The sequence below is a fragment of the Carcharhinus amblyrhynchos genome, chromosome 14 (assembly GCF_965287045.1).
Source record: "Carcharhinus amblyrhynchos chromosome 14, sCarAmb.v2.hapA, whole genome shotgun sequence".
In the NCBI taxonomy this organism is placed as follows: Eukaryota; Metazoa; Chordata; class Chondrichthyes; order Carcharhiniformes; family Carcharhinidae; genus Carcharhinus; species Carcharhinus amblyrhynchos.
In genome coordinates this window covers 47,087,646-47,115,191 of record NC_137337.1, presented here as the reverse complement: position 1 = coordinate 47,115,191, position 27,546 = coordinate 47,087,646, and the positions used below count along the sequence as shown (strand labels likewise).

The following is a 27,546-nucleotide window of genomic DNA, read 5'->3' as shown; positions in this document are numbered from 1 at the left end:
TTTAAAAGACAAACATTTTTTAATCTTTTTAAAATGTACATTTAATTCTACATAAAGGAACTGTATAGTACATATTCAAAGACAACCACCTTTACGCTAAGAATTAACAATGTTCAGATGACATTTCTTCCCCTTAGAATTGCAACTGTACAGAAGAGGCATCATCATTGGTCGAATACAACAGACTTAAAAACACTGAAAAGGGAGGAAGGCTAATCCTTCTGATAAGCTTAGTACAATATTTTCCATACAACGCCATTTTGAGAAATACACTTTAATTGTAATTGGGAGAAACATGTGCATACAAAACATTGTAAAAGTACAGGGACTAATAGGGAATTTTAAGTCTCATGGTTTTCAAATGAAAGTACTATACAGCAAGCAAGACTTAAGGCGGCTTTATCCTCCAGCTGAAAGAAAACATCCCTCCATCTATCAGGTACATGGTACAAATCAAGCTGTACATAGCCTTCCTAAAAGTCAATTTTCAGTCTTCTGTGAATTAGTGTTTTTTATCTTTTCTGTCCAATTTATGATCTCTTTCAGTCCGTGAAGACCTTTTGCCTGAATGACTGTCTGCTATAGACCTCTTCCTGTCTAACCGAGACCCTTTTTCCCTTGATCCTTTTAAATCTTTGCTACTGGGTTTTGATGACTTACGGTCTTTATCTGTATTTGAAATAACTCTACGTTTTCGATCCGAGCTCCTCCTACGCTTTCTGTCCCTGCTGTGACCCCGACTCCGGCTTCTACTTCGACTCTCACTACTACTGCTGGTGCTAGTACTGCTGTCTCTGCTACTACTGCCACTGCTACTGCTAGAACTGGAGCTGCTTCTACTACTGCTACCACTGCTTGAGCTACTACCACTGCTGCTGGTGCTTGAACTACTACTAGAGCTCGTGCTACTACTGCTCCGGCTCCTACTTTTACTCTTTGTTTTCTCACGACCTCTACTTTTACTCCTGCTACTACTCTTACTTCTGCTTGTACTTTTCCTTGGTGACACCCTAAGTGGTTCCACTTGTAAATCCACAGGCTGAACGTTCACAGGACTCTCTTGTTCTGGCTCATGCCCAACCGAACATTCAAGCTCGGGTTCAGGCTTGGGCTCAGATTCTAGTTTGTGCTTAGACTCGGGTACTGGCTTGGGTTCAGGTTCTGGTTCCAGCTCGGGTTCAGGCCCAGGCTCTGGCTCCTTACAAACCTCTTCTACTCTCTCCTCCTCCTCCTTCCCTTCATCTACCTCATCCACCATATCCTGATCATTTTCCTGATTTTGGCTAGTTTCCTTATCATCAACAGGCATGCTCTCTGGCTGGCTGTTGCTTTCCCCTTCCTCTATCTCCTCCTCCTCCTCCTCTTCCTGCTGTTTCTCTTGCTGTTTCCCTGCATCACTCTTAACTGCACCCACTTCCACTTCTTCTGCTGCCTCCATTTCTACATCATTGTTCTGGTTACCCAATTCCTCCACCTGCTGATGGTGAGCCACCTTACCCTCCTGTTCCTCGTTCTGTTGCTCTTCATTCTGCACCTCTCGCTGTTCTTTTTCCTTCAGTGACTGACGTCTAGGTCTAACTTCCATTCTGTTAATTTGATCTGCAAACTCCAGGCGCCTGTGTTCAAAAATACCTAAAAAAATTCAAAAATAAACACACTTGCATATTCTTGCATAATAACAAAAACAAATCGCAATGGTGACACAGGGAGGTATAGAAAGACAAAGTAATCATTTTTCAGTAAATTACTTTTCATATATCTCTAGCTTTATAACAAGGTGCGCTCTCTGCAGAGATCAGCCATTGAGTTTTTTTCTCACTCTTTCACAATAAGATATTACAAGAGTTACTTAGTTGAAAACAGAATTACAGCATGAGGTCTTGGTAAGTTGGGGGTTTTGGGGGGGTGGTGGGAAAGAGAGGCAAGACTTATTACTTGCCTCTGAGGAAAGAAACCAAAGCCTTTTATGTAAATATATTTTGAAGTGCACTCAGTTATTAGTCAGACATGTGCAGAGAATATTCAAGGAACCAAATTTCCAGCATTTCAGTTATAGTTTATCAATCCAAGATCAATGTTTTCTCATAATATCAGAATATCAAGTAGATTAAATTAATTTAAATAAAACAGAAAAGTGATAATATTTTCAATTCAAATGAATAATCTGAATGAAGTAATTCAGAATTAGGAGTAGGTACACATCTTAACCATCTCATTCAAAGTACAACATGCCCCTAACACCGGAAGAACTTAAAATCCAGAAGGTTATATTTCAAAAATAATATGCTAAAGATGGATATTGTATCTTATATATCCATTGTATCTTAAGTATTTCATTTACATAAACACCTCAAGTAACCCAGCCACTGCAGTAGAGTGAGAGTTATTATGAATCATATTAGTTAACAGCTAGCTATTTAACACTCTCAAAACCTGTAATAATGCATAAAACCAGTTAAAATTTAGTTCAGTTTCAAAACGGCCAAACTGCTGTCTTACAAAGATTATCCTCCCACTTTGGTAGGAATAATGGTAGGAAGGACTATTACTTAAGTGGCGAAAAACTGCAGCAGGCGGCGATGCAGAGGGACCTCGGGGTCCTTGTGCATGAGTCGCAAAAACCCAGCCTGCAGGTGCAGCAGGTGGTCAGGAAGGCGAATGGGATGCTGGCCTTCATAGCGAGGGGGACTGAATATAAAAGTAGGGAGGTCTTGCTGCGGCTGTATAGGGCATTGGTGAGGCCGCAGCTGGAGTACTGTGTGCAGTTTTGGGCGCCGTACTTACGCAAGGATATTTTGGCCTTGGGAGTGCAGAGGAGGTTTACTAGGCTGATGCCGGAGTTGAGGGGGTTGAGCTATGAGGAGAGGCTGAATAAATTAGGCTTGTACTCGTTAGAGTTTAGAAGAATGAGGGGAGATCTCATTGAGACGTATATGATGATGAATGGGATGGATAGGATAGAGGTGGAGAGACTCTTCCCGCTCAGAAAGGATAGTAGGACTAGGGGGCACAGCCTCAAGATAAAGGGGGGCGCGGTTTAGAACGGAGTTGAGGAGGAACTTCTTCACTCAAAGGGTGGTGAATCTCTGGAATTCTCTGCCCGTTGAAGTGGTGGAGGCTACCTCGCTAAATATTTTTAAGACGCGGGTTGATGGGTTTTTGATAAGAGAGGGGATTAAGGGTTATGGGGAGAGGGCGGGAATGTGGAACTGAGCCACGACAGATCAGCCATGATCTTATTGAATGGCGGGGCAGGCTTGAAGGGCTAGATGGCCTACTCCTGCTCCTTTTTCTTATGTTCTTATACTTTAGCAAAATGTATACATTTGCTTGATGGATTAAGAATAAGATGCTTAAAAAGATTACATTAGGATTTCAGTCTTCAACAGAAGCTCTAAATTTTATTTTCAATATTCACTACCTCCTTCTAATAGTTCCTGTAGATTAGTTTGTTTTGTAATGAGATGGGTATGGTTAAGATATGTCCCAAACAGCATGGAACGAAATCTTTACAATCACTGCGGGCTCAGAAAATTTGTTCAGCAACTATTGCAAATATTTGCCACAAGGGTCATAGAAATAAATTCTATCATCCTGGGTGTTAAATACACAGCCTTCAAATTAATAGCTTTGTTGTGGTGCATTTGTTTAATAAAGTGTGCAGTAACAATTTTAGTTGAACAACACATGATATATTTTACCCAGTTACTGTAATTATATGCAAGGATATGTTAACCTTGTAAATACGTATTGTATTTTTACCACCTTAAGTTTGAGTTTAAATTCCAGGGCAATTTGTGAAATTGAATTCAATAAAATAATTTTGTGGATTCTGACATCAAAAAAAAGTTCTCTGTTGTTGTTGTTCAGGGAATATATATTGACCTATAGGAAAGGACAACATCTACACGGTTAAATGCAACATCAGTCATGACATACATCTAAGCCCAGTCTGATGCTTGTGGGTTTCGTATAAAAGCTATTAGGGGGTAAGTAATACTTCTGCCATGCATGTCCCACCCATATCCCATGAACAAAAACATCACAACTATTGAATTAGCACCATATTTGTAGAGAAAGTAAGTTTTGTGACAGTGGCAGTGGGGACTTAGTGCTGTGATTCAGTGCTTATATCTTGGAATGAGGTAAATAAAGGAATAGGTAGTGAAGGAATGTGGAGCTGCGAGAATAGTGCTGTTCTGGCAAGTGGTCCAAAGTGGCGGGACAAGTTGAAACCTGGAGGCATTAGGTAATTGGTGAGTTTTTGTTCCCTCTGAAGTGGAGCAGTAGGTATTGGAACCAAAGATAGCAGTAGAAGAGCCTCAAATTTTGCAAGTATTTAATAGGTTTGATTCTATTGCAGCACGTATAGATGAAAGCAGGGACTGCAAGGAAGACTAGTAAACTAACCACAGAACTGATGCAGGGGCCATTCAAGAAGGGCTGGGAAAAATGAATGTAGTTGTAGTAGGGGACAGCACAAGTAATAGTCAGCTCTCTGCAGCAGACAGATTCCCAAAGGCTGTGTTGTCTATCCAGTGCCAGAGTTGAGGACATCTTCTTAAGGCTTTTGAGCACTTAGGAATGGGAGAGGACAGCTCCAGTTGTTGTGGTCCATGTGGGTACAAATGACAAAATTAGGACCAAGAAAAAGGCTCTTCTGAAGGAATTTGAGCAGCTCCAGTGGGGACAAAATTAAAAAGTAGTACTACAAAAGTAATATCTCTGGATTATTCCTGAAGCCATGAGCAAACTGGCGCAGGGTAAATAAGACCAGATAATTGTCAAAGATTAGTGTGGGAGAAACGGATTTTGCTTCATGGGCGCAGGCATCAGTAGTGGGCAAAAAAGAGCTATACCAATGCAATAGCCTTCACTTGAACTGTGCTGGGACCAGTGTCCTGACAAATCTAAAAACAGGACTATAGAGGGGGCTCTAAATAGTCAGGGCTCGGTTTATGCAAGGGGAGATTTGGAAAGTTAATGAGAAAGGACAAGGCAATAGTATGAGAGCGCGACGTGGGTAGTAACAACCAGAACATGGCAGGAGAGGATACAGCATACAATTATGAGTGCACCAGCAAATAATGTCAGAATAGGGGAAATAGTAAAAGGAAAATTAAAAGCTCTTTGTCTAAATGCAAACAGCATTAACACCAAGATGGATAAATAGATAGCACAAATAGAACAAAAGTGAGTACATGACAGCAAGTAGATATGGTTGCAAAATGATCATGGCTAGGATCTGAATATTCAAGTTTGTACGACATTTCGGATGAAAGGAAAAGGTGACGTAGTGTTGTAAATAAAGGGACGGTCAGTACAGTAGTGAAAAATGATCTCGGTTTAAATGATCAAAATGTAAAACAGTTTGGGTGGATATAAGAATTGGCAATGGAAAAACCTGTGAGAACAGTTTATAGGCTTCTTGACAGTAATTGCACTGTAGGAACAGAGTACAAATCAAGAAATAATGGGGGCTTGCAAGAAATACAGAAATAATCGCAGGAGATTTTAATTCTCACAGATTGGACAAATTGAATTGGCAAAGGTTGTCTGGCAGATGAATTCATGAGTGTATTCAGGACAGTTTCTCGAACCAATCACAGAACAAGCTATTTTAGATCTGGTAATGTGTAATGAAACGGGATTAAATATTGACTTCATAAGAAAGGATGCTCTAGGTAAAAGTGATTGTAACATAATAGAATTTTACATTTGAGATAGTAAGACAGTAGAGGAGAATGCAAGATGGTGCAGAATAAAATAGTTCATAAATTGCAACAATATCCATTGAAAAAGAAAGACTATATGGAGGATGCATCATCATTGGCTAAAGAAGTTAAGGATATCAAATTGTAAGAAAAGATGTACAATGCTGCAAAAGCAAGTGGAGGCACAGATGATTGTAGAAATTAGCATAGGATGACTAAAAAAAATGAGAAATTAGAACATGAAAGAAAACAGACAATAAAAGCTTCTACAGCTATATAGAAAAAAGGAAAAGAGTAACGAAAGTGAGCATTGGTCCTGTAGAGAGCAGGACAAAAGGGAATTAATTATAGGAAACAAGGAATGGCAGAGACTTTGAACAAGTATGTTGTATCTGCACAGCAGAAGACACCAAGAGCAGCAAAGCACGGAACTCAAAACTACTACGATCACTAGGAACGTACTAGGGAAACAAATGGGACCAAGTGGCCCCGAGACCTAATGGCCTGCACCCAAGGATACTAGCTGCAATCCTCCAATTCCCTAGACACTGGAAAGGTTCCAGTGGATTGGAAAATTTCAAATGTAACACCACTATTCCAGAAAGAAAAGATACAACAGGAATCTGTAGGTATAACCCACTATCAAGGGGGGGGGAATAGCTGGACATTTAAAAAAGTCATAATTTCAGGCAGAGTCAACATTTTTCACAGAAATGAAATTGTGTTTGACAAATTTATGAGTGCTTTGAGGATGTAACAAGCAGGGTGGATAAAGGAGATCTAGTAGATGTAAGACTTCCAAGAGTATTCAATACAGTGCTCATGGTATTGGGGTGATATTAACAGGAACAGAAGATTGACTAACAAAAAAAAAGTATGGATAATGGATCATTTTCAGGTCAAAGTATAATTAATTGACTGCCAGAGATCAATGTTAATGACTTGGTTGAATTCACCATTGTACTGAAACCAAATTTGCTGATGATACTAGAATACATCGAGAAGCAAGTTGGGCAAGGGATTTCACTAGGTTAAGTTGGTGGGCAAAAAAAAATGGCAGATGGAAAATGTGGAAAACTATAAGGTTGTCCACTTTGGAAGGAAGAATAGAAAAGAGAAATATTACTTAAATGGAGAGAAGCTACAGAATGCTGAAGTAGAGGGATCTGTGTGTTCATGTGCATGAATCACAAAATGTTAGCACACAGGTACAGCAATTAATTAAGGTGGCAATTGGAATGGTGATGTTTATTACAATGGAGATGAAGTATACAAATAGGAAAGTGTTGCTATAATTGTATAAGGCAGGAATCCTGCAAAGAGTAACACACCTCCTGACTCCCCATCGCGCCTCCACCATTCTACAAGATACAAGTCAGGAATGCCTTGGAATACGCTCCACTTGCCTGGATGAATACAGCTCCAACGAAACTCAAGTTCAGCACCATCCAGGCCAATACAGCCTGCTTAATTGGTACCCTATTCAAAAACATTCATTGCTGTCACTGTGTTGATGGTGAAAGGAGTGTGCATCATCAAGATGCACTGCAGCAACTCACTATGGCTCCTTCGACAGCACCTTCCAAACACATGACATCTATCACCTTGGTGGTCAAAGGCAGCAGAAGCCTGGGAACACCATGCAGGTTCTCAATCTATTTCTGCACTCTGTACTGAGTATATTAACAATTCATTGCTAAAACTATTCAAAGAGATCAGAACAAAAAGTTAATCATATTTCTTTATTAAAAAAACTCAACTGCCAGCTGTTGAGGTTTCTAAACCCACTACTTAAAATTGAATTCACTTTTAAAAGTAGTGCATTCAAATAGGAGCACAGGCCAATCAGTCCCTCAAGCCTGTTCCATCAACAGATTTTCAAGTCTGAAATAGTTAGATTTTTCATCTTGGAATGGAGAGATATGGGAAGTGGGCATGAAAGTATAGTTCCATCTACAAGATGCACTGCAGCAACGTTTTAGTGTTTCAATCAGATCAGCTCTTATTATTCCAAACTCCAGCATGCATGCCCAATCTACTCAAACTATCATAGGTTAGTCCTCTCGTTCCACCCTCACGGTACTGCCTAAAGGGCAAATATACCCTTCTTTAGATATGCCTTGCATTTGTCTTCCTAAAAGCTTGCAGTTCCTGCATGCCAGCTTGGTTCCTTGTACTAGGTCAAGTTTCCAAATTTTTCAGACCATCAAGATTTTACAAAGTTTCATGCCTTTAAAAAAATATTCTAATTTTGTACTCTAATAATCAGTGTTCCACGTTGTACTTCACCTGCCATCTTGTTGCCCAGTCATTTAGCCTATTTCCCTTGCACCTTATCCCATTCTTGTTTGAATAAGCTACATCACTTTAGCAAGTTGTTTTCCATTAACAACACCTAGTTCAAACTGCAAATCAACCATACAACTACAAAAAAAAATCAATTTCACTAGCACTTAATACAAAACAACTGTTGAATTACCAAAAGTTCAAGTTCAGGCTTCCTGAAGGACAAGATAAGTATCTTCAAATTGAGGTTTTGCACAGTCCATTAGCCCCTCCCCTCCACACTGAGTAATATAATCCTACAAAGCCCATGTCTGCCTAGACTTAAAATATCTGGGAAGTTCTACCTGCACAGGCTCTTGGATAGTATAAAAGATATTTCATCTCAATACACAATTCCTTTCACCTCTAACCACCAAAACAAAAATTCTCCCTGCAACACACAATTCTCCAATTATTAATGAACCAGTCATCCTCTTATTTATTCTACACTCCAAATGCATTACCCTACATTTTTCATTCCTCTCCTCTACCCACCCCCCCAACATTAGCAGTGTTGAAATCATACACCATCTCCCACATTAAAACACTTTAAAAAGATGCTTGTCCTTTGGTCACACTTGACCTTGATAACTCGATTTTTAAAAACACCCAATAATCTATAACTAGACAGTGGTGCACTCTGCAAATGCTGTTCTTATAAAGGAACCAGAGATCATTTCGGCGACTTACTGAATATAAGACCGCCACTGCTCAATTTAACTCTATTCAGCAAGCTACATTTCTTAAATTGCATAATTTGATCAGAGGTCTGAAACATGACAGCCATTATCCTGTAATTCGACTAGTAAAATACTTACCATTCATCTTCCTTTGGGATTCATCCAAAAGCTTTTGAGTAGCTGGACAATGTTTGCCAGGTATATAGAATAGGTGAGGTTTTGTCTTGGTTCTGATGTATTTGATTATTTTTAAATTATGTTCATTCCATACATCTTGCTGTTTGAGAAAGGAAGAAATATTAAAGAAGATCAAGCTACCAGAAAATTAAATTTCTTATTCAGACAACAATTTCCTACCAACTGAGCCAGTTCCACTTTTTGTTCTAGAAGTCTCAGTTCAGTTTGTTTAGCACGACGTTCCTCAAATAATTCTCTCCTCTCATTTTCTACCTGCTTACGTTCTTCTTCAGCTTGTACTTCAAGCTTCTGTTCTATTTCCTGACGTCTTTTTTGCTGTTGGAACAGAAATTGCATCAAAACTTAGAAAAGATAAAATTCTCAAGCTGACTCTTCAATAATACCAAATGTTTAAAAAAGTTCCATCCACAACATATCTTATGCCAACAGCACTTTGTCATCAGGACATCATCACAAACCTTTTCTCTCAATGTTCTCTTTTTGATGTTACCACGGAAACAACTTTGCAGCATTTAACAGATATCTAACATCTATCAACTTAATAACATTATAAATTTTACTGCACTGTACAAACTACTTTACGGGTAATTATCATAGCAATAACTAAGTCATGCTCGACTAAGAAAGACACTAAATTGAAAGAGCATAACTACAGGCAGCCATACACCTTTTAGTTGCATCAGTCCATATGTGCGCTGATAACTTGCTCAACACATCGTTATATGTATACATATTTCACAGCTAGACATGTCTGAAAAAGTCTTTAGGCTCAGCACTATGATGGTGCACAACATGAACTGAATTTAAAATATAGTGAAGTCCTACACTGTATAATGATACAAAAGGTTGGAATCAATATGACTCAAGGAATCAACCAGAATCTGCGGAGATAACCAATAGAATGAAGTTATGGATTATACAGCTATACAGAATAATTAAGTAAACTTACATGTCGTCTTGGACAATGAGCTGAAAACTAAGAAACAATACACTAATTGAGGTGCTTAAAGTGAACCCATGGGTTACCAGTGGACAAAGGAACAACGTTGGCATGACAGTTATTCAGCACAGTATTAAATATTTAGTTTTATTTGAATCGTTGAGAAACACCCGTCAAAGTATTAGCACAGTTCATACACAAATCAAATATCTTTTACTGATGATGGGTCTGAGAGACTGGGCAACACTCTTTCACCTATGGGATGTGCGCTGAAATTCATCATTAGCTGTATAGGCAAGGGAGAACATTTTACATGAGTATTTAGGCTCCGAATCGTTATTTGTTTCCCTGTAAGGGAGCACTTACTGACTGAATAGCAAAAACCAAGTAACTACTCAAATGGCATAATTTTAAAGCCTCTTTGAGGCACAGTTAAACATCATTGATTACTCCACATTTTGTACTTCTATAAAATTGCTGGCCTGCACTCCAGTTGTTAAAATGGCAGCAAAGGTTACTATAGAAATAAATGCTTTGCATTAATTTTGCATTTAAACAAATATAATATGCAACCATGAACAGGCCAGATGTACATTTCATGGCAAGTAAACAACTCACGGCAAACAAAATATTCGTTTGGAGTTCTAAAGCTTTCTTTTCTGTTTCCCTGGGGAATGGTACATGGCATTGAAACAAGATGCAGGTGGCACTTTCAAGTCAACTAGTATTTAGGAGTTTGAAACAACGTGTGCATACTGTTTGGTAGAACAGGATTTCATTACGACATCTGTTCCACAAATGTAAAATTTTTAATAGCACCATTGTCACATTGCAATAATCATGACTCAAACTCTTGTTCTAAGATCCAGACATTGAAGAGCAAAAATAAAGGGAAAAAATACCCTCTCAGTTGCAACATTAGATTCCTGTTTGAATTTCTGCAGAGTACCCATCAACAGGCCAAACATCCGCCGATTCCTATTAAGCAAAAGACAGCAATTAGTTGTTGTAATTCACTGGCTTGGGACTTGGCCAGAGCATACTGCAAGATAAACCCATCTTAAACATGCTAAGATTACCACTTACTGCTAGGGATACATAGACTTTACAATTAAACTGTTTCAAGGACAATAGTACATCTGATTAATAACACTGATGATTAACAGTAAATAGCCATTCTTCTGAAACATAATGTGTTGCAATTCAATAGTACAAATTGAATTTCACTTATGAATTCAGTTCCTCAAAATAAAATTGCGTTGATTATACACCAATTAGTTTTTGTTGCACATCAGTCCTGATCTGTAAATAAAAGCAACCCCATCTTCTAAAAATTACTTTGGCCTAAGCCTGTAGTGTAATGAAACATGCTCGCATCAATTATAAACAGAAGTCAAATCCAAGCATCATCTAGTAAATTTTCCAAAGTCTCTTTGATAACACAGGCAGCAGTCCTTGGACATGGCACAATCAGTTCCTGAAAACCTTGTCATAAGTTAAAACGTTACAAGTGGGAATGGATTTTCTCACAGGGACAATGTTATAAATTGTTCCTGACCAAAGGGGTGATACCCTATTTTAGTGCACTTGCCCATGATAGAACTGGCGTTGTTCAGACGATTGTCTCCTCTCCATCACCTGTGACTGTGACACTGAACTGAGGTATAAAATCATCACTTTTGTTGTTTTGTAAATTTGCTTCACTCCCAAAGGTTTCTCAGATGCACTGTATTTATTAACAGTTGAGGAAAAACTACTTCTCCCAAAGGGTTATGAATCTGTGGAATTTGCTACCCAAAAGTGCAGTGGATGGTGGAACAGTGAGTAAATTTGAGGAGTAAGGCGGATTTTTAATTTGTGATGGTTGAAAGGTTACAGGGAGAAGGCAGGAAAATGGGGATGAGGAGCATATCAGTCGTGATCAAATGGCAGAAGGGAGTTGATGGGCCGATTGGCCTAATTCTGCTCCTATATCTTAGGAACTTGAGGACTTGAGTAGTAAGTAAGCATGAACTTTTCAAAAACATGCATCCAACCCACCAGTTTCCGCTGAGTCAATTAATTTTGAACTGGGACTTATCACTAAAGTTTGAGAGATCTTGCTTGAACAGAAATAACATTTTCCATGATTTAATAGTGATTGCACTTTCAAAGACACGCTTATATCTGAGAAGCAATAGGCCCCAAGATGGAACATAAGAGAACAACACAGTTGATAAAGAACAACTGTTCACTGGTGCGGTGTTGTAGTCAAAATTGGCACTGTAAAGTCGAAACAGGGCAGAACTTTCTGGCTACTCGTGCCAGTGGGATCTTCCGGTCCCACTGACGGCATGGGTTTCATGGCTATGAGAGGTGCAGTCAACAGGAAATTCTGCCGACAACAGAACCAGGAGATCCCACTGCTGATCAAGGGAAGACTGCTTCCTGCTGCTGTGAAACACTTGGTGGGTTGTGCAGTAAATCCCACCCACGGTGTCAATTCATAAATGTTGGACATGCCGCTCGTTGTAACTCGAGCATTGTGAAGTTGAGGACTATCTGCAAGTTTCAAGAGTTAAATGTTTAGGTACCACAAGCAGAAGATACCTTTCTTTGCCCTTTTCGTCCATTGTTTGATCCTGAATAAGGTCTCGGCGTGTCCTTTCTTTGGAGGTAGCAACAACAGAAGACTGCAACGCTGGCTGTAAAAAATAGTGAAAGTATTAATTTCACTTCAGCACAAATTTGTGGCTACCTTCCACTGATAGATGCCAATATACATTGGAGACAGCACCACCTCAGTGATTGCCCTTGGGTTATTCAATAATGGAGGCATTCAGTAGAATCTAATCCCGTTCTTACCCAACGTCTAAAATATATATCCTATTAGGAAAAACTGTAGTGTCTAGATTTCCATCACTGCAGTGAACAGTTAATTCAGTAAAAGTCTGGGAACATTTTGGGCTGTGATGTTGCAGTTTCATATATGGCAGTGCATTTAGCAACTAAAATCAGAAGAGAACATAACGTTTTATAACAATACCTTTTTTGTATCTTCATCATCCTCTGCGTCGCTGTCTTGACGTGACTCTCTCCTAGACCGACGATCTCCCAGCCTATTAAAAATTAGACCAATCAGACTTTCACATCAGTAAATCCTGACAGTCAAATCCCAGAGGGTCTGCCCACAAATTTGTTAGAAGCAGAGCTTCATGATAGCTGAGGCAGCTGCATTTTCACATGAATGAATCTCAGTGCAACCCAATATGCCCACAAGTGTGATTTCCTTCAAAAACAAATGTTTTCATACGGCATTTGACTCCCAGTAAATGTGAAAACTTGTTTATTCAATTTATTCCCACCTTAGTGGCCTGACCTTGTTAATGGCTCAGGCTTAGTATTCAAAAGTATTAAGAGACATAGAAAATAGGAGTAGACCATTTGACCCTTCAAGCCTGTGACCCAGTGAACTGTTCTTGCTTTCCCTTATATCATAACTAGGAGCAGAAATAGGCCATTTGGCCCCTCAAACCTGCTCCGCCATTCAATAAGATCACGGTTGATCTTTTCATGGACTCAGCTCCACTTACCTGCCCATTCACCATAACTCCTTTACTGTTTAAAAAATTATCTGTCCTTGCCTTAAAAACATGCAATAAGGTAGCCTCAAAGGCTTCACTGGGCAGGGAATTCCAGATTCACAATCCCTTCTGTGAAGAAGTTCCTTCTCAACTTAGTCCTAAATCTGCTCCCCCTTATTTTGAGGCTATGCCCCCTAGTTCTAGTTTCACCCACCAGTAGAAACAAATTCCCTGCTTTTATCTTATCTATTCCCCTCATAATCTTATGTTTCTATAAGATCTCCCCTCATTCTTCTGAATTCCAATGAGTATAGCCCCAATCTACTCAATCTCTCCTCATAAGCCGAGCCTCTCAACTCTGGAATCAACCTAATGAATTTCCTCTGCACCCCCTCCAGTGCCAGTATATCCTCTCTCAAGTAAGGAGACCAAAACTGTACACCTTATACAAAACTGCACCTTATACAGCAGAAAATATAATCTTGCTTTTTTAAACTCCATCTTTCTAGCAATGAAGGACAAAATTCCATTTGCCTTAATTATCTGCTGCATCTGCAAACCAACTCCTTGTGATTCTTGCAAAGACACCCAGGTCCCACTGTGCTGCAGCATGCTGCAATATTTTACCATTTAAATAACAGTTAATTTTGCTGTTATTCCTAACAAAATTTATGACCTCACATTTACCAACACTACTACATCTGCCAGACACTTGCCTGCTCACTTAAACGATCTATATCTCAGACTTTCAACGTCCTCTGCACTTTGCTCTGCCACTTACCTTAGTGTCATCTGTGAATTTTGATACACTATACTTGGTGTTCAACTCCAAATCGTCTATGTAAATCGTAAACAATTGCGGTCCGAACACTGATCCCCGAGACACACCATTAGTCATTGATCGCCAACCAGAAAAACCATTCACCCCCACTCTTTGCTTTCTGTTAATCAATGCTCTATCCATGCTATTACCCGTAACACCGTGCATCTTTATTTTATGTAGCAGTCTTTGGTGCAGCACTTTGTCAAATGCCTTCTGAAAATCCAGGTACGCCACATCCACAGTTTCCCCACTGTCCACTGCATATGTAATGTTCTCAAAGAATTTCACCAAATTAATCAAACATGACCTGGTCTTCATGAACCCATGCTGCATCTTACCAATGGGACTATTTATATCCAGATGTCTCGCTATTTCTTCCTCGATGATAGATTCAAGCATTTTCCCTATTATAAAAGTTAAGCTATTCGGTCTATAGTTAATGAGATATTAAAGAATTAATGCCCACTGTAGAGGGCAAGGTGAACTATTAGGATTGCAAGAATGGCAGAGGAACAGCTCCCAGGAGCAAACTGAAAACAAGATATCCACAGGCTCCAGCTTGCTGGGCACAGCTGGGGTGCAAATTTAGCTAAGTACATGACAATGCTCTCTTTTGCACTAACAGATATCGTGTCTTAAAGACCTTATGTTTATGTTCTGACGCATAGAGGTTGTTACTAGTAAATGCATATTTGAATAGATTGTTTTTCTTATGCAGCAATTCCTGTAATTACTCATTTTTGATTGAATCGGGTGATGTATGCTAAGCTCTGGATGCTTTTAATTGAATCAGGTGATGTGTGCTTAAATCTCATTTGAAATCACATCTACCTGATGCAATAGTAAAACTGCATAAAAGGGGTCAGCTTTGTTACTCCACATGCTTTTTGCTAACTGACTTCCAGCACTGAGTGGAAGTTAAGTAGCAAAGGTTAGCCAGCCTACATACGTACGACAAATAAAGAATTTTGATTCTGACAACAGTTGGTGTTTGTCTTTGTGTCAAGGACAGAAGAGTCTCGTAAAAAATGAACGTAACATTATTTGCCTTTTGTCTATGTCCTTTTTAAAACAGTGGTGTCACATTTGCTGTTTTCCAATCTGTGGGAACCACCCCAGAGTCTAGCGAATTTTGGTAAACTACTATTAGTGCATTTACTTTTTTCCCACCATCTCTTTTAGTACCCTGACATGCACTCCATCAGGGCCAGGAGACTTATCTACCTTTAGCCCCCATTGGCTTGCCCAATACTACCTCTTTCATGATAGTGATAGTTTCTAGGTCTTCATCTGCCATAGACTTCCTGTCATCAATTTTTGGCATGTTATTTGTGTCTTCCACCATGAAGATCAACAAAATTTCTATTCAATACCTCAGCCATTTTCTCATTTCCAGTTATTACATCCCCCTTGTCATTCTCTAAAGGACCAATGTTTGCTTTAGCCACTCTTTTTCGTTTTATATATTTGTAGAAACTTTTGCCATCTGTTTTTATATTCTGAGCTAGTTTACTCTCATAATTCATCTTACTTTTCTTTATTGCTTTTCTCATGGCTTTCCTTTCATCCCTTTAGCCCCAAAGGAGCTATATGCAACTCCTTGAAAACATGGAATGTTTGGCCTCAGCTGCTTGCTGTGGTAGCAAATTCCACTGGTTCACTTGAAATTTGTCCTTTAGTTTCGTGATCTAAATCATCAACATATATTGTGAATAGCTGGCATCCTAGCACTGATTCCTGCAGTACCAACTGCTGGCCATTTAGAAAAAAAACTTGTTTATTCCTTTAGTTTCTTGACAACCAGTTTGCTATCCACCTGAATACATTACTCCCAATCCCATGCTCTATTTTACACACTACTCCCTGATGTGGAACTTTGTCAAAAGCCTTTTGAAAGTCCAATAACCACATCCACTGGCATCCCCTTGTCAACTTGAAGAATTTCAGTAAATTTGTCAAGCACATTTCTCTTTCATAAATCCATGTTGACTCTGTCCAATCCTGCCACTGTTTTCCAAGTGTTCGGCTGTTGAATCTTTTATAATGAACACTAGCATTTTTCCTACCACCAATGTCATTCCGTTTTCTCTCTACCTCCCTTTTTAAGTAGTGGGGCTACATTAGCTACCCTCCAATTTGTAGGATCTTCATCCAGTCCATCTTGACCAACCTCATACCATTGTAGCTTTCTTTATTTAGATTCAGGACTATAATGCAACCTCACCGGTCTTTTCTTTGTCTGTCCTTCCGAAATACCGAATACTCCTGAATGTTCAGCTCCCACCCCTGGTCACCCTGCAGCCATGTAGCCGTAATCCAACTATATCATACCTGTTTACATCCATTTGTGCAATTAATTAATCCACTTTATTGCAAATGCTCCATTCACTAATGCATATAGCTTGAAGGTTTGTCTTTTTAACATTCCTTGTCCCATTCCCATTGTTTTTATTGCGGCCCTTGATTTCTCTGCCTATCACTCTACTTATTCCCCTTTGTCTTTTGTTCATATCTTTTTGTTTATTGTTCTTATCCTTGTTTCTTTCTATTCTGACGCCTTTTATAGCTTCCATTCAGCAGCCATTTTTGTTTAATCCCTCCCCAAACACTCTAGCAAATAGTCCTCCTATGACATCAGTCCTGGTCCTGCCCAGGTGTTACCAATCCAGTTTGTACTGGTCTCACCTCCCCCACAAACACTTGCAGCGTCCCACGAATCTGAAACCCTCTCCCATCTCTTCAGCCACATATTCATCTGATATATCCTGCTACATCTGCTCTGACTAGCACGTAATAATCCTGAGATCTCTCCAGCTTTTGAGGTCCCACTTTTCAACTTATTTCCTAACTCTCTAGATTCTGCTTTTAGGACCTCATCCTTTTTTTAAAACTTATGTCACATGGACCAACTTTTGTTACATGACCACAGTTCATCCTCCCCTGCCAGAATGCGCTGTAACATCCTTGACCCTATCACCAGGGAGGCAACATACCATCCTAGAGTCTCGTTTGTAGATGCAGAAATGCCCATTTATTCCTTTATAACTATTACATTCCACACTTTTCGCTCCTCCCCTGTGCAATAAAGCCAACCATGATGTAACAAATTTGGCTGTTGCTACTTTCTCAAGGCCATTCCTCTCAACAGTATCCAAAATGGTATAACTGTTTTGCAGGTGAGTGGCCATAGGAGACTCCTGCACTGCTAGCCTAGTTCTTACTTTGCCTGGTGGTCACCCACTCCGCTCCCGTCTGTGGAATCCTAGCCTATGATGTGGCCACCACTATGTATGTGCTAGCCACAATTTCTGCCTCACGGATGCTCCAGTATCCAGAACCACTACTCCAGCTCCAAAATCCAGGCTTCCAGGAGCTGCAGTTGGAGATGCTTCCTGCGCACATGCTGGCCCTGAGTACTGAAAATGCTCCCAGCTTCTTACACAGAGCAGGAGGCTCTCCAGTTAGAGAAGAGTTAGCTCTGGAAAAGCAGTGTGCTGTTTTTGGATGTGGACATACAATCCATCAGGTCATCAACGCAGTCAAACATATTTACTTTGCTGCAGTTTCAAATCCCAGAACATTTTACTCTCTTTGCAGCATTGGCCAGGGAAACAAGCCATGTTTCACTTTAAACATGAAAGAGTGGTCTGACAAAATATGATGAAACAATCTGGTTTCATCTGCACTAAAAATGTCTTGTAGTGCATACTCATTCAAAAATAGACCAAACTATTTTAGAGCCAATCATTTGTTATTGCTGTCACAACCATTGCACTCAAGAAAAGGGCCCATCTCCTGTCAACACGCTTCCAAATTTCTAGTGAACATTTAGTGGAACCTAGGCACAAACTACTTGAATTTGGTCTGATCAGAAGTGTGATGTCAACATGGTGGGCCTGAATTTGCAAGATCAGATGCAGGACTGTGTATGCCTATTGCACAGTGAGAAATTTAGTAGACTATACAAGTTAGAAACCAGCTGAGTTAAAAATACAGAATTTAGTATTAATGTCTTCAACTGTCTTCAGTTATGCCTTCAACTGTCTTCAGCATGCTAATTATGATGGCAGTGTGGAACAGATACGTCATGCAGGACTCTTGTACAAACATTCTGGAGACTATGAATGTAGGGCAACTTAAGCAGTCTCCAGATATACTTGTTCAAAAGGGGAAGTTATTCCATTTAAGGAAGTATTGAACATATTGCTGGAGTACAGATTTGGGCATCAAGAAATGTTGGAATTAATACTGAAAACTCTGATCAATACACAATACAGAATTACAAGAACTCCAGGGTACTGCGGAACAACTGTTCACCTGGGACAAGCTGGACAAAGAGAAACCATCAAGTGTAATAATATTGAATTTGGAGGTGCAAAATTGAGGAATATGCAGACACTTCAGAAATCGTAAATTGGGTGCTACTTTCCAGGTGCCACACAGCAAGAGCCAAAAGAGATCAGGAATAGAAGCTCAAGGAGAAATATAAGCTGTACGTCTTGGTTCATTTGGGTACTACAGTGGTTAGCGCTGCTGCTTCACCTGTGCAGTGCAGATTGTGATCTGCCACCAACTTTGATTTTTCGTAGAAATCATAGAAATGAGGCGGCACGGTAGCACAGTGATTAGCACTGCTGCTTCACAGCTCCAGGGACCTGGGTTCGATTCCCAGCTTGGGTCACGGTCTGTGTGGAGTTTGCACATTCTCCTCGCGCCTGTGTGGATTTCCACCAGGTGCTCCGGTTTCCCCCCCGTAGTCCAAAGATACGTGGGTTAGGTTGATTGGCCATGCTAAAAATTGTCCTTAGTGCCCTGAGATGCGTAGGTTAGAGGGATTAATATGTAGGGATATGGGTGGAATTGTGGTCGGTGTAGACTCATTGGGCCGAATGGTCTCTTTCTGTACTGTGGGGTTTCTATCATTTCCATAGCAACAAAAATAGTTTCAACTGAATCAGAATTGACAAGAGGAGGTTAACATGTTCCAAGTGCAGACATTCAATAGCAATCAGACTGCAGGAAATGCCTTCTAGCAATTGGCATCCAAGCCCAATAGATTCCTCATCAAGTTACATAACGGACATCCATATTCAGCACATACCCACATGTAGGATGAGGCCCTGTGCAGTGCAGATTGTGATATGCCACCAACTTTGATTTTTATTCAAATCAGATGTTGTGTATCACAAGCCACTTAGAATCATAGAATCCTACAGTGCAGAAAGAGGCCATTCGACCCATCGAGTCTGTACCAACCACAATCCCACGCAGGCCCCACCCCCATATCCTTACATATTTACCCGCTAATCCCTCTAACCTATGCATCCAGGGACACTAAGGGGCAATTTTGAATGGCTAAGCAACCAAGTCTGCACATCTTTGGACTGTGGGAGGAAACCAGAGCACCCAGAGGAAACCCATACAGACACAGGGAGAATGTGCAAACTCCATACAGATAATGACCCGAGCCAGGATCTGAACCCAGGTCCCTGGAACTCTGAGCAGCAGTGCTAATCGCTGTGCTACCATGCTGCCTGTTGATCTGGATAGTTATAAAAGGGGGGTTTGAAAAACGGTATGTTTATTATGATTCCCTTATTCTAGAAGCGCAAGTGCAGCTGCAACACCTTTCTCGTTTGCTACAAATTAAACTCTGTCAAGTTTGCAAGTGGACTTACAAGAATCTTGTTCCATGCCTCAAAGTGCCAACTACTAAATGGATTTTTGGGATGTGTTTCGTAACAAAATTAGAAACTTGATTTTATAAGGGAATTAGTTGAGGTAGTCCTACAAGAGGGGTTTATAAAGTTGATGTAGGTCACATGGAAATATAATTTAGTATATCTGAAGGAACATCATTTCTTCATTGTCATCTAGACAATGACTTTAATAGCCATTATATTAAGGAATGATTTGCAAGGGCAAACTAAATAAGGGAATACATAATAAATGAAAAGGTAGTACATAGAATAACAGAGGAGCCTTGGAGTGCATGTCTGAAATCAGCAGTACAGGTATGTAATATAATTAAGGTGAATATAAGAGTAAGGAGATTACAATGGAATTTGGTTAGCCCACAGCTCTGTTCATCTCATTATAGGAAAAATTTAAACAAGTTGCGGTGGGAAATTTATGGAGGATGTTGCCAGGACTGGAGAACTTTAGCAATGATGAAAGATTGGATAGACTAGAATTGCTTTCTTCAATTGATATCAAGTATAGATTGGATGGAAGGACACCGGTTTCTGTCGTGAATCAATTGGTAGCATTCTCACCCGAGTCAAAAGGTCACTAGTCCCAATTGGGCACAAAACTAGAGCCTGAAAATGCAGTGCAGTAATAAGGGAGTGTTGCACTGTTTGAGGCATCTTACAGGTAGAGACAATTCACCAAGGACCTGCCTGCCCATGGAACCATCCAAAGAGCATTCAAGAGAGTAGGAATGGTATTCCTACTGTCCTGACACACACTTGGAATACTGTGTACAGTTCTGGGCACCTTATTATAGAAAGGATATAATTAAACTAAAAACAATGCAAAAGAGATTTACTAGGATGCTACCAAGACTTGATAGTTTGAGTTATAAGGACAGGCTGGATAGGCTGGGACTTTTTTTCCCTCGAGTGTGGGATACTTACAAATGATCTTATAAAGATCTATAAAATAACAAGGGGCATAGATCAGCTAGATAGTCAACATCTTTTCCCAAAGATAGGTGAGTCTAAAACTAGAGGGCATAGATTTAAGGTGAGGGGGGATACAAAAGGGTCCAGAGAGGCAATTTTCTTTCACACAGAGGGTACAGTGTATCTGGAACAAGCTGTCAGAGGTAGTAGAAGAGGCGGGTACAATTTTGTCTTTTAAAAAGCATTCAGACAGTTAAATGGATAAGATGGATATAGAGGTAAATGGGCCAAACGCGGGTAATTTAGACTAACTTAGTGGTTAAAACAAAAAGGGTGGCACGGGCACGTTGGGCCGAAGGGCTCATTTCCATGCCGTAAACCTCTGACTCTATGACTAACATTTATCCATCAAACAACATCACAAAAACTGATTATCTGGTCATTATCACATTGTGGCTTGTGAAAGTTCGCTGGGTGCAATTTAACTGCCATGTTTCCTATATTATGCCAGTGACTGCAATTCAGTAAATACTTAATTAGCTGTAAAAACTTTGGAAAGTTGATGGTCATAAAAAGGTACTATATGTATATTGTGAGCAGCACAGTGGTTAGCACTGCTGCCTCGATGACAGGGACCCTAATTTGATTCCACCTTGGATGACTGTGTGAAGTTTGCATTTCTCCCCATATCTGTATGGGTTTGCGCCAGGTGTTCTGGTTTCCTCGCAGTCCAAAGATGTGCAGGTTAGGTGGACTGGTCTTGCCAAATTGCCCGTTTCCCAAAATGCGAACATGGGGGGGGTTAGCCATGGTAAATACGCAGGGTTACAGGGAGAGAGTGGGGTAAGATGCCCTGGAGAGTTGGTGCAAACTCATTTGGTTGAATGGTCTCCTTCTGCACTTACCCCCCCGCCTCCCATTTCCCTCAATAGAGAGGTCAATGACGAGAGGCCAATAACGAGGGGCCATAGTTTTCAAGTGACTAGTGGAAGGATGAGGGGGGAGTTCATAGAAATCATAGCAACCCTACAGTACAGAGAGGCCATTCGGCCCATTGAGTCGGCACCAACCACAATCCCACCCAGGCCCTACCTCCATATCCCTACATATTTTACCCACTAATTCCTCTAACCGACACATCTCAGGACACTAAGGGGCAATTTTAGCATGACCAATCGACCTAACCCGCACATCTTTGGATTATGGGAGGAAACAGAAGCACCTGGAGGAAACCCACGCAGACATGAGGAGAATGTGCAAACTCCACACAGACAGTGATGCAAGCCAGGAATCAAACCCAGGTCCCTGGAGTTGTGAAGCAGCAGTGCTAACCATTCTGCTACCATACCAGAATTGAGAAATCTTTTCATGTAGGATGGTGGGGCTCTGGAACTTGCTGCCTGAAATGGTGATATTATCTTTGAAAGTCACTTGAATATGCATTACAGGTGCTGTAATCTACAGCTATGGACCAAGAGTGGGATTAGGCTGGATTGCGTGATGTCTTCCTTCTGTGCTGTAAATTACTACAATGGTGTGAATATTACAATGCAAACTGGAAAGCAAACTGCTAAAATGTCATAAAAATGACATACATTTCTCAGGAATAACTGAAAATTGTGCTAATAACATCTGATTGATTTAGTCAGTTTTTGCATATGTTTTAGTTTGGTAAAGTTTGCTGTATTTTGCAAAGATGCCACCAGATTTGTTTCTGTGGGAAATTCAATCGAAGTTTAGGTTACTTTTCTTTTAAAGCTAAGATATTGTACAAACAAAAACATTCTTTGCCTGAATTTATGTTATAGCTTATCTGAACATTTCTACTACAATTCGTCCAAATACATTACACTTTAACCTAAAGGTAACATACCTGCTGAGTGCCCCGTCCAAATCCCTTTGTTTAGCTGGGGGACCTCCTCCACCATCAGAGAGTCCACGTCTAAAAAAAGTCAAAGTTAGCTGAAGCAACTCATTTTTCAAATCTTGTTTGAGAAAATTCATCACAAACAAAAATTGTCAGGCCTCTCAGCATGCATTAAATGACATCTAACATTATAAAATGCATCACAAAATCTAACAGCATCATAATCCAAAGTTAGAATTTTTCGCTTTCATTTTTACACAGAAATTAAAAACACATGTTTTAAATGCGGGGATGCAAAATATAGCAAAAAATTGCAACCTATTGGTAACCCAACTTTGATAAGCCTGAAAGATAGATATGGAAATGTGTAAAGAATTTCAATCTTACCGAAGTAATCCAATCCCACGCCCCCTACCTCCACCTGGACCTGCGATGGATAACCGCCTAGCCTGGCCAGGCCTGTATTTAAAAATAAAATTCAGTTAACACATAAACAAATCAATTTGTCCAAAAATAACATGGTGCAGCATTAAGGACAATAAACAAATATTCCAGAAACGTGAATGTCCTTTGAAACTTGTTAATATCTATAATCAGTGATCTATGGAGGGGGATCTGATAGCCAGAGAATCACCACTCTGCTTTTCACTAGGAAACAAAAATTTAATGAGATGCACATTATATCTAACCCTCACCCCCAAAGAGTTCAATTCTACCAGCATTCCACTGCAAAACAGTTCAGAGTTCAAGAGGCTGGTACTATATACAAGGCAATGCCATATAACTGCCCCTTCGTTCATAGTTGCATCCTTGCTTGTCATATACCACACAGCATGAGGCATGTGCAAAGCACAGGTTCACTGGAGGCTACTGCTGTGAGGATGTGGATGTGCCGGCATTGGACTGGGGTAAACACAGTAAAAAGTCTGACAACACCAGGTTTTAGTCCAGCCGATTTATTTGATAGTATACGCACAACCTCGAAAGCTTATGCGTTTACTATCAAATAAATCGGTTGGACTAAAACCTGGTGTTGTCAGACTTTTTACTATTGCTGTGAGGCCAGACTTGATTGAACAAGATGTGGAGATGCCGGCATTGGACTGTGGTAAACACAGGAAGAAGTCTCACAACACCAGGTTAAAGTCTTTAACCTGATGTTGAGAGACTTCTTTCTTGATTAAACAAGCCAGAGTCTGGAGCTGTTACATTCATGATGTGGAGATTCCGACGTTGGATTGGGGTAAACACAGTAAGAAGTCTCTCCCCACTCACCTGACAAAGGGGCAGAGCCCTGAAAGCTAGTGGTGTTTGCTACCAAATAGACCAATTGGATTTTAACCTAGTGTTGTGAGTCTTCTTACTGTTGTTACATTCTACAGCAATTAAGCTATCAGTTTGTACTCATTATTTAAGACTCATAGGCCTATTGTGTAAAGACAGAAGGTGAGGTTTCATGCCTTCAGGACCCTAAATTAGTTTAGGATTTTAACAGTCATTTTTCTCCAAGTTATGTAACAAGCCTTTGTATTGCTTTGGTTTCATAAGCTTAAGAAATAAGTTAATCAATTTTGTAGTTCTTTTGCTCTTATTACTTCTAAGCATGTTATCAATTGAATGTATCCTGCTGTATTTTGTAAGTGTATCTTACTACCTCATCTGTGCACACTGACTGCATTTATGTGCCAATTTAAACATGCTTTGTGTAGGAGTAAATTTGTAATTTCTGTATTAGTTTCAAGGTTGTGTCTCTTGTTGTACTCTTTTGCTATTTTTAATTAACTTGCACCAAATGTTAATTCACTATTGAAATCCACAACAGAAAACAGTTCTTTCAGCCAAATATTGATTAAGTGCCTGTCTCAATAAGAGTTCTACAAACGTCAATGAGGCATTCGGGACACAGCCCAGAAATTAGTTCGTTAACACCATACACTCATTTCAGAGAAACAGACATAGAGGCTGTTGAAGATACCCTGTTTTCTTCGTAAGAAGTCATGAAATTTAATGAAATAACAAAAAAAAAGTAATAAAGTAAACGGCCATCCAGAAGTGACATCAGTAGATGGCAGCCACCCTTAAGAAAATCAGAGACCAATCTTTTCTATTCTTTCATAGGATATGGGCTGGCATTTATTGCCAGTCTCTAATTGCCCATGAATCGAGTAGCTTTCTAGGTCAAAGGGCATTTTTAAAGAGTCAACCACATTGCTGTGGATCTGGAGTCACATGTAGGCTGTTCCAGATAAGGATGGCACATTTCCTTCCCTAATAGATGTTAATTAAGTAAACCAGATAGGTTTTTATGACAATCAAGGATGATTGTGGTTAATATGATCACTTTTTAGAAATTTAGATCAAATTTCACCATCTGCTGTGATGGGATTCAAACTCAGGTCTCCAGAGCATGATCCTGAGTTTCTGGTTTATTTGTGCAGTGACAATACTACCACCTACACAAGAGACTGATCATATGCCCAGTTAACACCACTGATAGTGAGGACAGGCTATGTCTCTCAAAAGTACCAGTCTTCAGCAATAATGTACAGAGTTCAGAAACTAAGAGTGTTTTCCAGCTAGGAACAAGAGAACCACACGTCACTTTGCACCCTGTGCTGAATTGAGAAGCAAGAATCATGTTGAGCCAGTAAAGTCATTTCTTAATTTTGCCAAATATTACCATTACTTAATAAATTGCTTCTGACATTACATCACCAGATTGCATCTTATTGCCTGTATGGTTAAAGTCTCAAAAGGATAAATTAAAATTGAGGGATTCAGATTTCAAGTATAATGCCAAAGATTTATCAGTCTTTTTCTTTTGCCTGAGACCTTTTATACACTTGACCATTTCATCTTTCGCCATCAGTATTTCACAATTCACCTCCATTACATCCCCTCTTTTTGCTCTGATTTCTAATAGAAGAAATGCAATGGGATCTGCTCTCTCTCATCTCTGGTCAGTTCCAAAATGGATCTTTGCCTGATTCAGTCCCATTATGTTGCTCAACATAATCCCAAAGGATGATGTTTGCTTTCATATAAATGCCAAATAATATCTTTACCTGTCCACCAAACTTCATTATCCTTGCAGTTCTTCATCATTTGCATATTAAAATTATGAACAAGCCAAAAGGCTTCTGAACTTAATACAAATAAGCCATCTGTTATTTGATTTATCATAGAGACTATCTATTCCCATGCAGCTCATTTCCATTATCTGCTTGTTCAGGCTGAACCTGGTAGATGACTATGTAGCCCATATGACATCCATTGATTATCATTCCTAAGTCTATTTATCTTGGGTTATTCAAAATGAAAATGAACTCAAAGTGATGTTTGAGTGGAAATCTCATTCAGCAATGGGATTTTACCTCAACATCACTGTCTGTTCTTATATAGCCTTCTGTTATTGAAATACTCATGCACGCTTTTGTTGTTGATCAGCTCAACTTTGCCAACTCTTCCCAGTCACCATATTCCACATTATGTAAACTTTAATTAAGCAATGATTCCATTATATAGCTCCATCTATGATTTACAGACTGTGCAGCCATCATCCCAGTCCTCACTCAGTTACATTAATCTCCACCCCCAGCAAATTCATTCAAAAAACAAATTAATCCCTTGAATACAGTTAACAGATAAAAACATAACATTTACAAAATGTAAGCATATTTCAAGTAATAGAGCTGCTATCATAGGAGCATCAAGATTGATTCAACACAAAGCCATTTTTGAAACTACTGCAGTTTTGGAGTGGGGAGTAGGAAAGGTATTTCATATTCAACAAGCTTCCCCTCCTTCCAAGTTTTCAGACTGACTACTGATCAAAGGACAGGTTGATTTTGTATCATTTTAGAATTATCTTAAACATGCAGCTACAAAAATCCAATTTACAGCCATGTATTTTCTGAAACCAAGGGTATTAACTTGATGCACTCTGCAAACATCGTTGGACATTTTCTGAAAGAAAAATAAATTAATGATCAAATTTCTCGGTGCCCTCATTTATTAAAGTGAACAAACTTTTTCGTGCTGAAAGATTATGGCCTATAGCACTGTCCCGAAATTTGACAAGTAATTCCGAAACCACCTCAATTATTGAAATTATGTTTTTCTGTAATCCTGCTAATTGATTCTATGGCGGGGTATGTGAGAGGGAAGTACAATGACGCGGGAATCTGTTGTTACTGCGAAAAAAGGTGGAAGGGATTATCTCTCAGACAAGTGAAAAGAGAGCTCTTTCATACGCTTCAGTCCTCCCAATTTTATTTCGAGAATTGATGCATATCACTGAGAAAGAGGGCTTCACGCCGTTAAACAGAGAAGCTGATCGGCTCCCAGTAATTGAGATAATCGTCCAACGGCCAGTCCCGCGGGCGGCCTGACCGGGTGTGGGGCAGGAGAAGTGGCCGGGCCCCAAATTGCCTGAGGTGGGCTGGAGGAGATGCATGGGGCGAGTGAGTGGGATCCAGTGGGGATTACTTGTGGGTGGCCGGGGGCTCGCTCTCTCTCACCCCCTCCATTTCCAGTGAGGGGCCACGGGGGGCGGGGAAGCCGGGGCCCGGCCACCTGGCGGGACTGTGTTGTGTGTTGTACGCGTGTGGAGAATCCCGCGGGCCGCCACTGGCCAAACCCAGGGTACCGAGGCCTGAAAGACGATCACCTGAGGTCGTTCGGATCGCGGCCCGTCAATTTCCGAATGCTCTCATCCACATTCTTCAAACTTTCCTTGGCTTTCTCCAGTTGATCCTGCAAACTTCTCACCGCCACCGCCATCTTGCCCCTCGCCGCCGTGCGCACTGGA

The 27,546-nt window shown here is 40.1% G+C and overlaps 1 protein-coding gene across 1 annotated transcript; it reads right to left on the bottom strand.

Moving 5' to 3' along the window:
• On the bottom strand, nt 1-27,546 carry pnn (pinin, desmosome associated protein). The gene is made up of 9 exons (XM_080202805.1): nt 27,406-27,546; nt 23,124-23,195; nt 22,743-22,811; nt 12,883-12,955; nt 12,447-12,541; nt 10,760-10,835; nt 9,077-9,232; nt 8,858-8,996; nt 1-1,632 (listed from the first exon to the last, which is right to left on the bottom strand). Exons 1-9 carry the CDS (start codon nt 27,516-27,518, stop codon nt 503-505), a joined length of 1,923 nt encoding a protein of 640 aa, XP_080058931.1. The 5' UTR covers nt 27,519-27,546; the 3' UTR covers nt 1-502.

Bases quoted from the DNA above. Each gene is read 5' to 3' on its own strand.
- pnn (XM_080202805.1), bottom strand. From the start codon at position 27,518: ATGGCGGTGGCGGTGAGAAGTTTGCAGGATCAACTGGAGAAAGCCAAG. The intron at 23,196-27,405 runs GTGATCGTCTTT...TTTTAAATACAG, and splicing joins CGCGATCCGAACGACCTCAG to GCCTGGCCAGGCTAGGCGGT. The intron at 22,812-23,123 runs GTAAGATTGAAA...GACTTTTTTTAG, and splicing joins CGTGGGATTGGATTACTTCG to ACGTGGACTCTCTGATGGTG.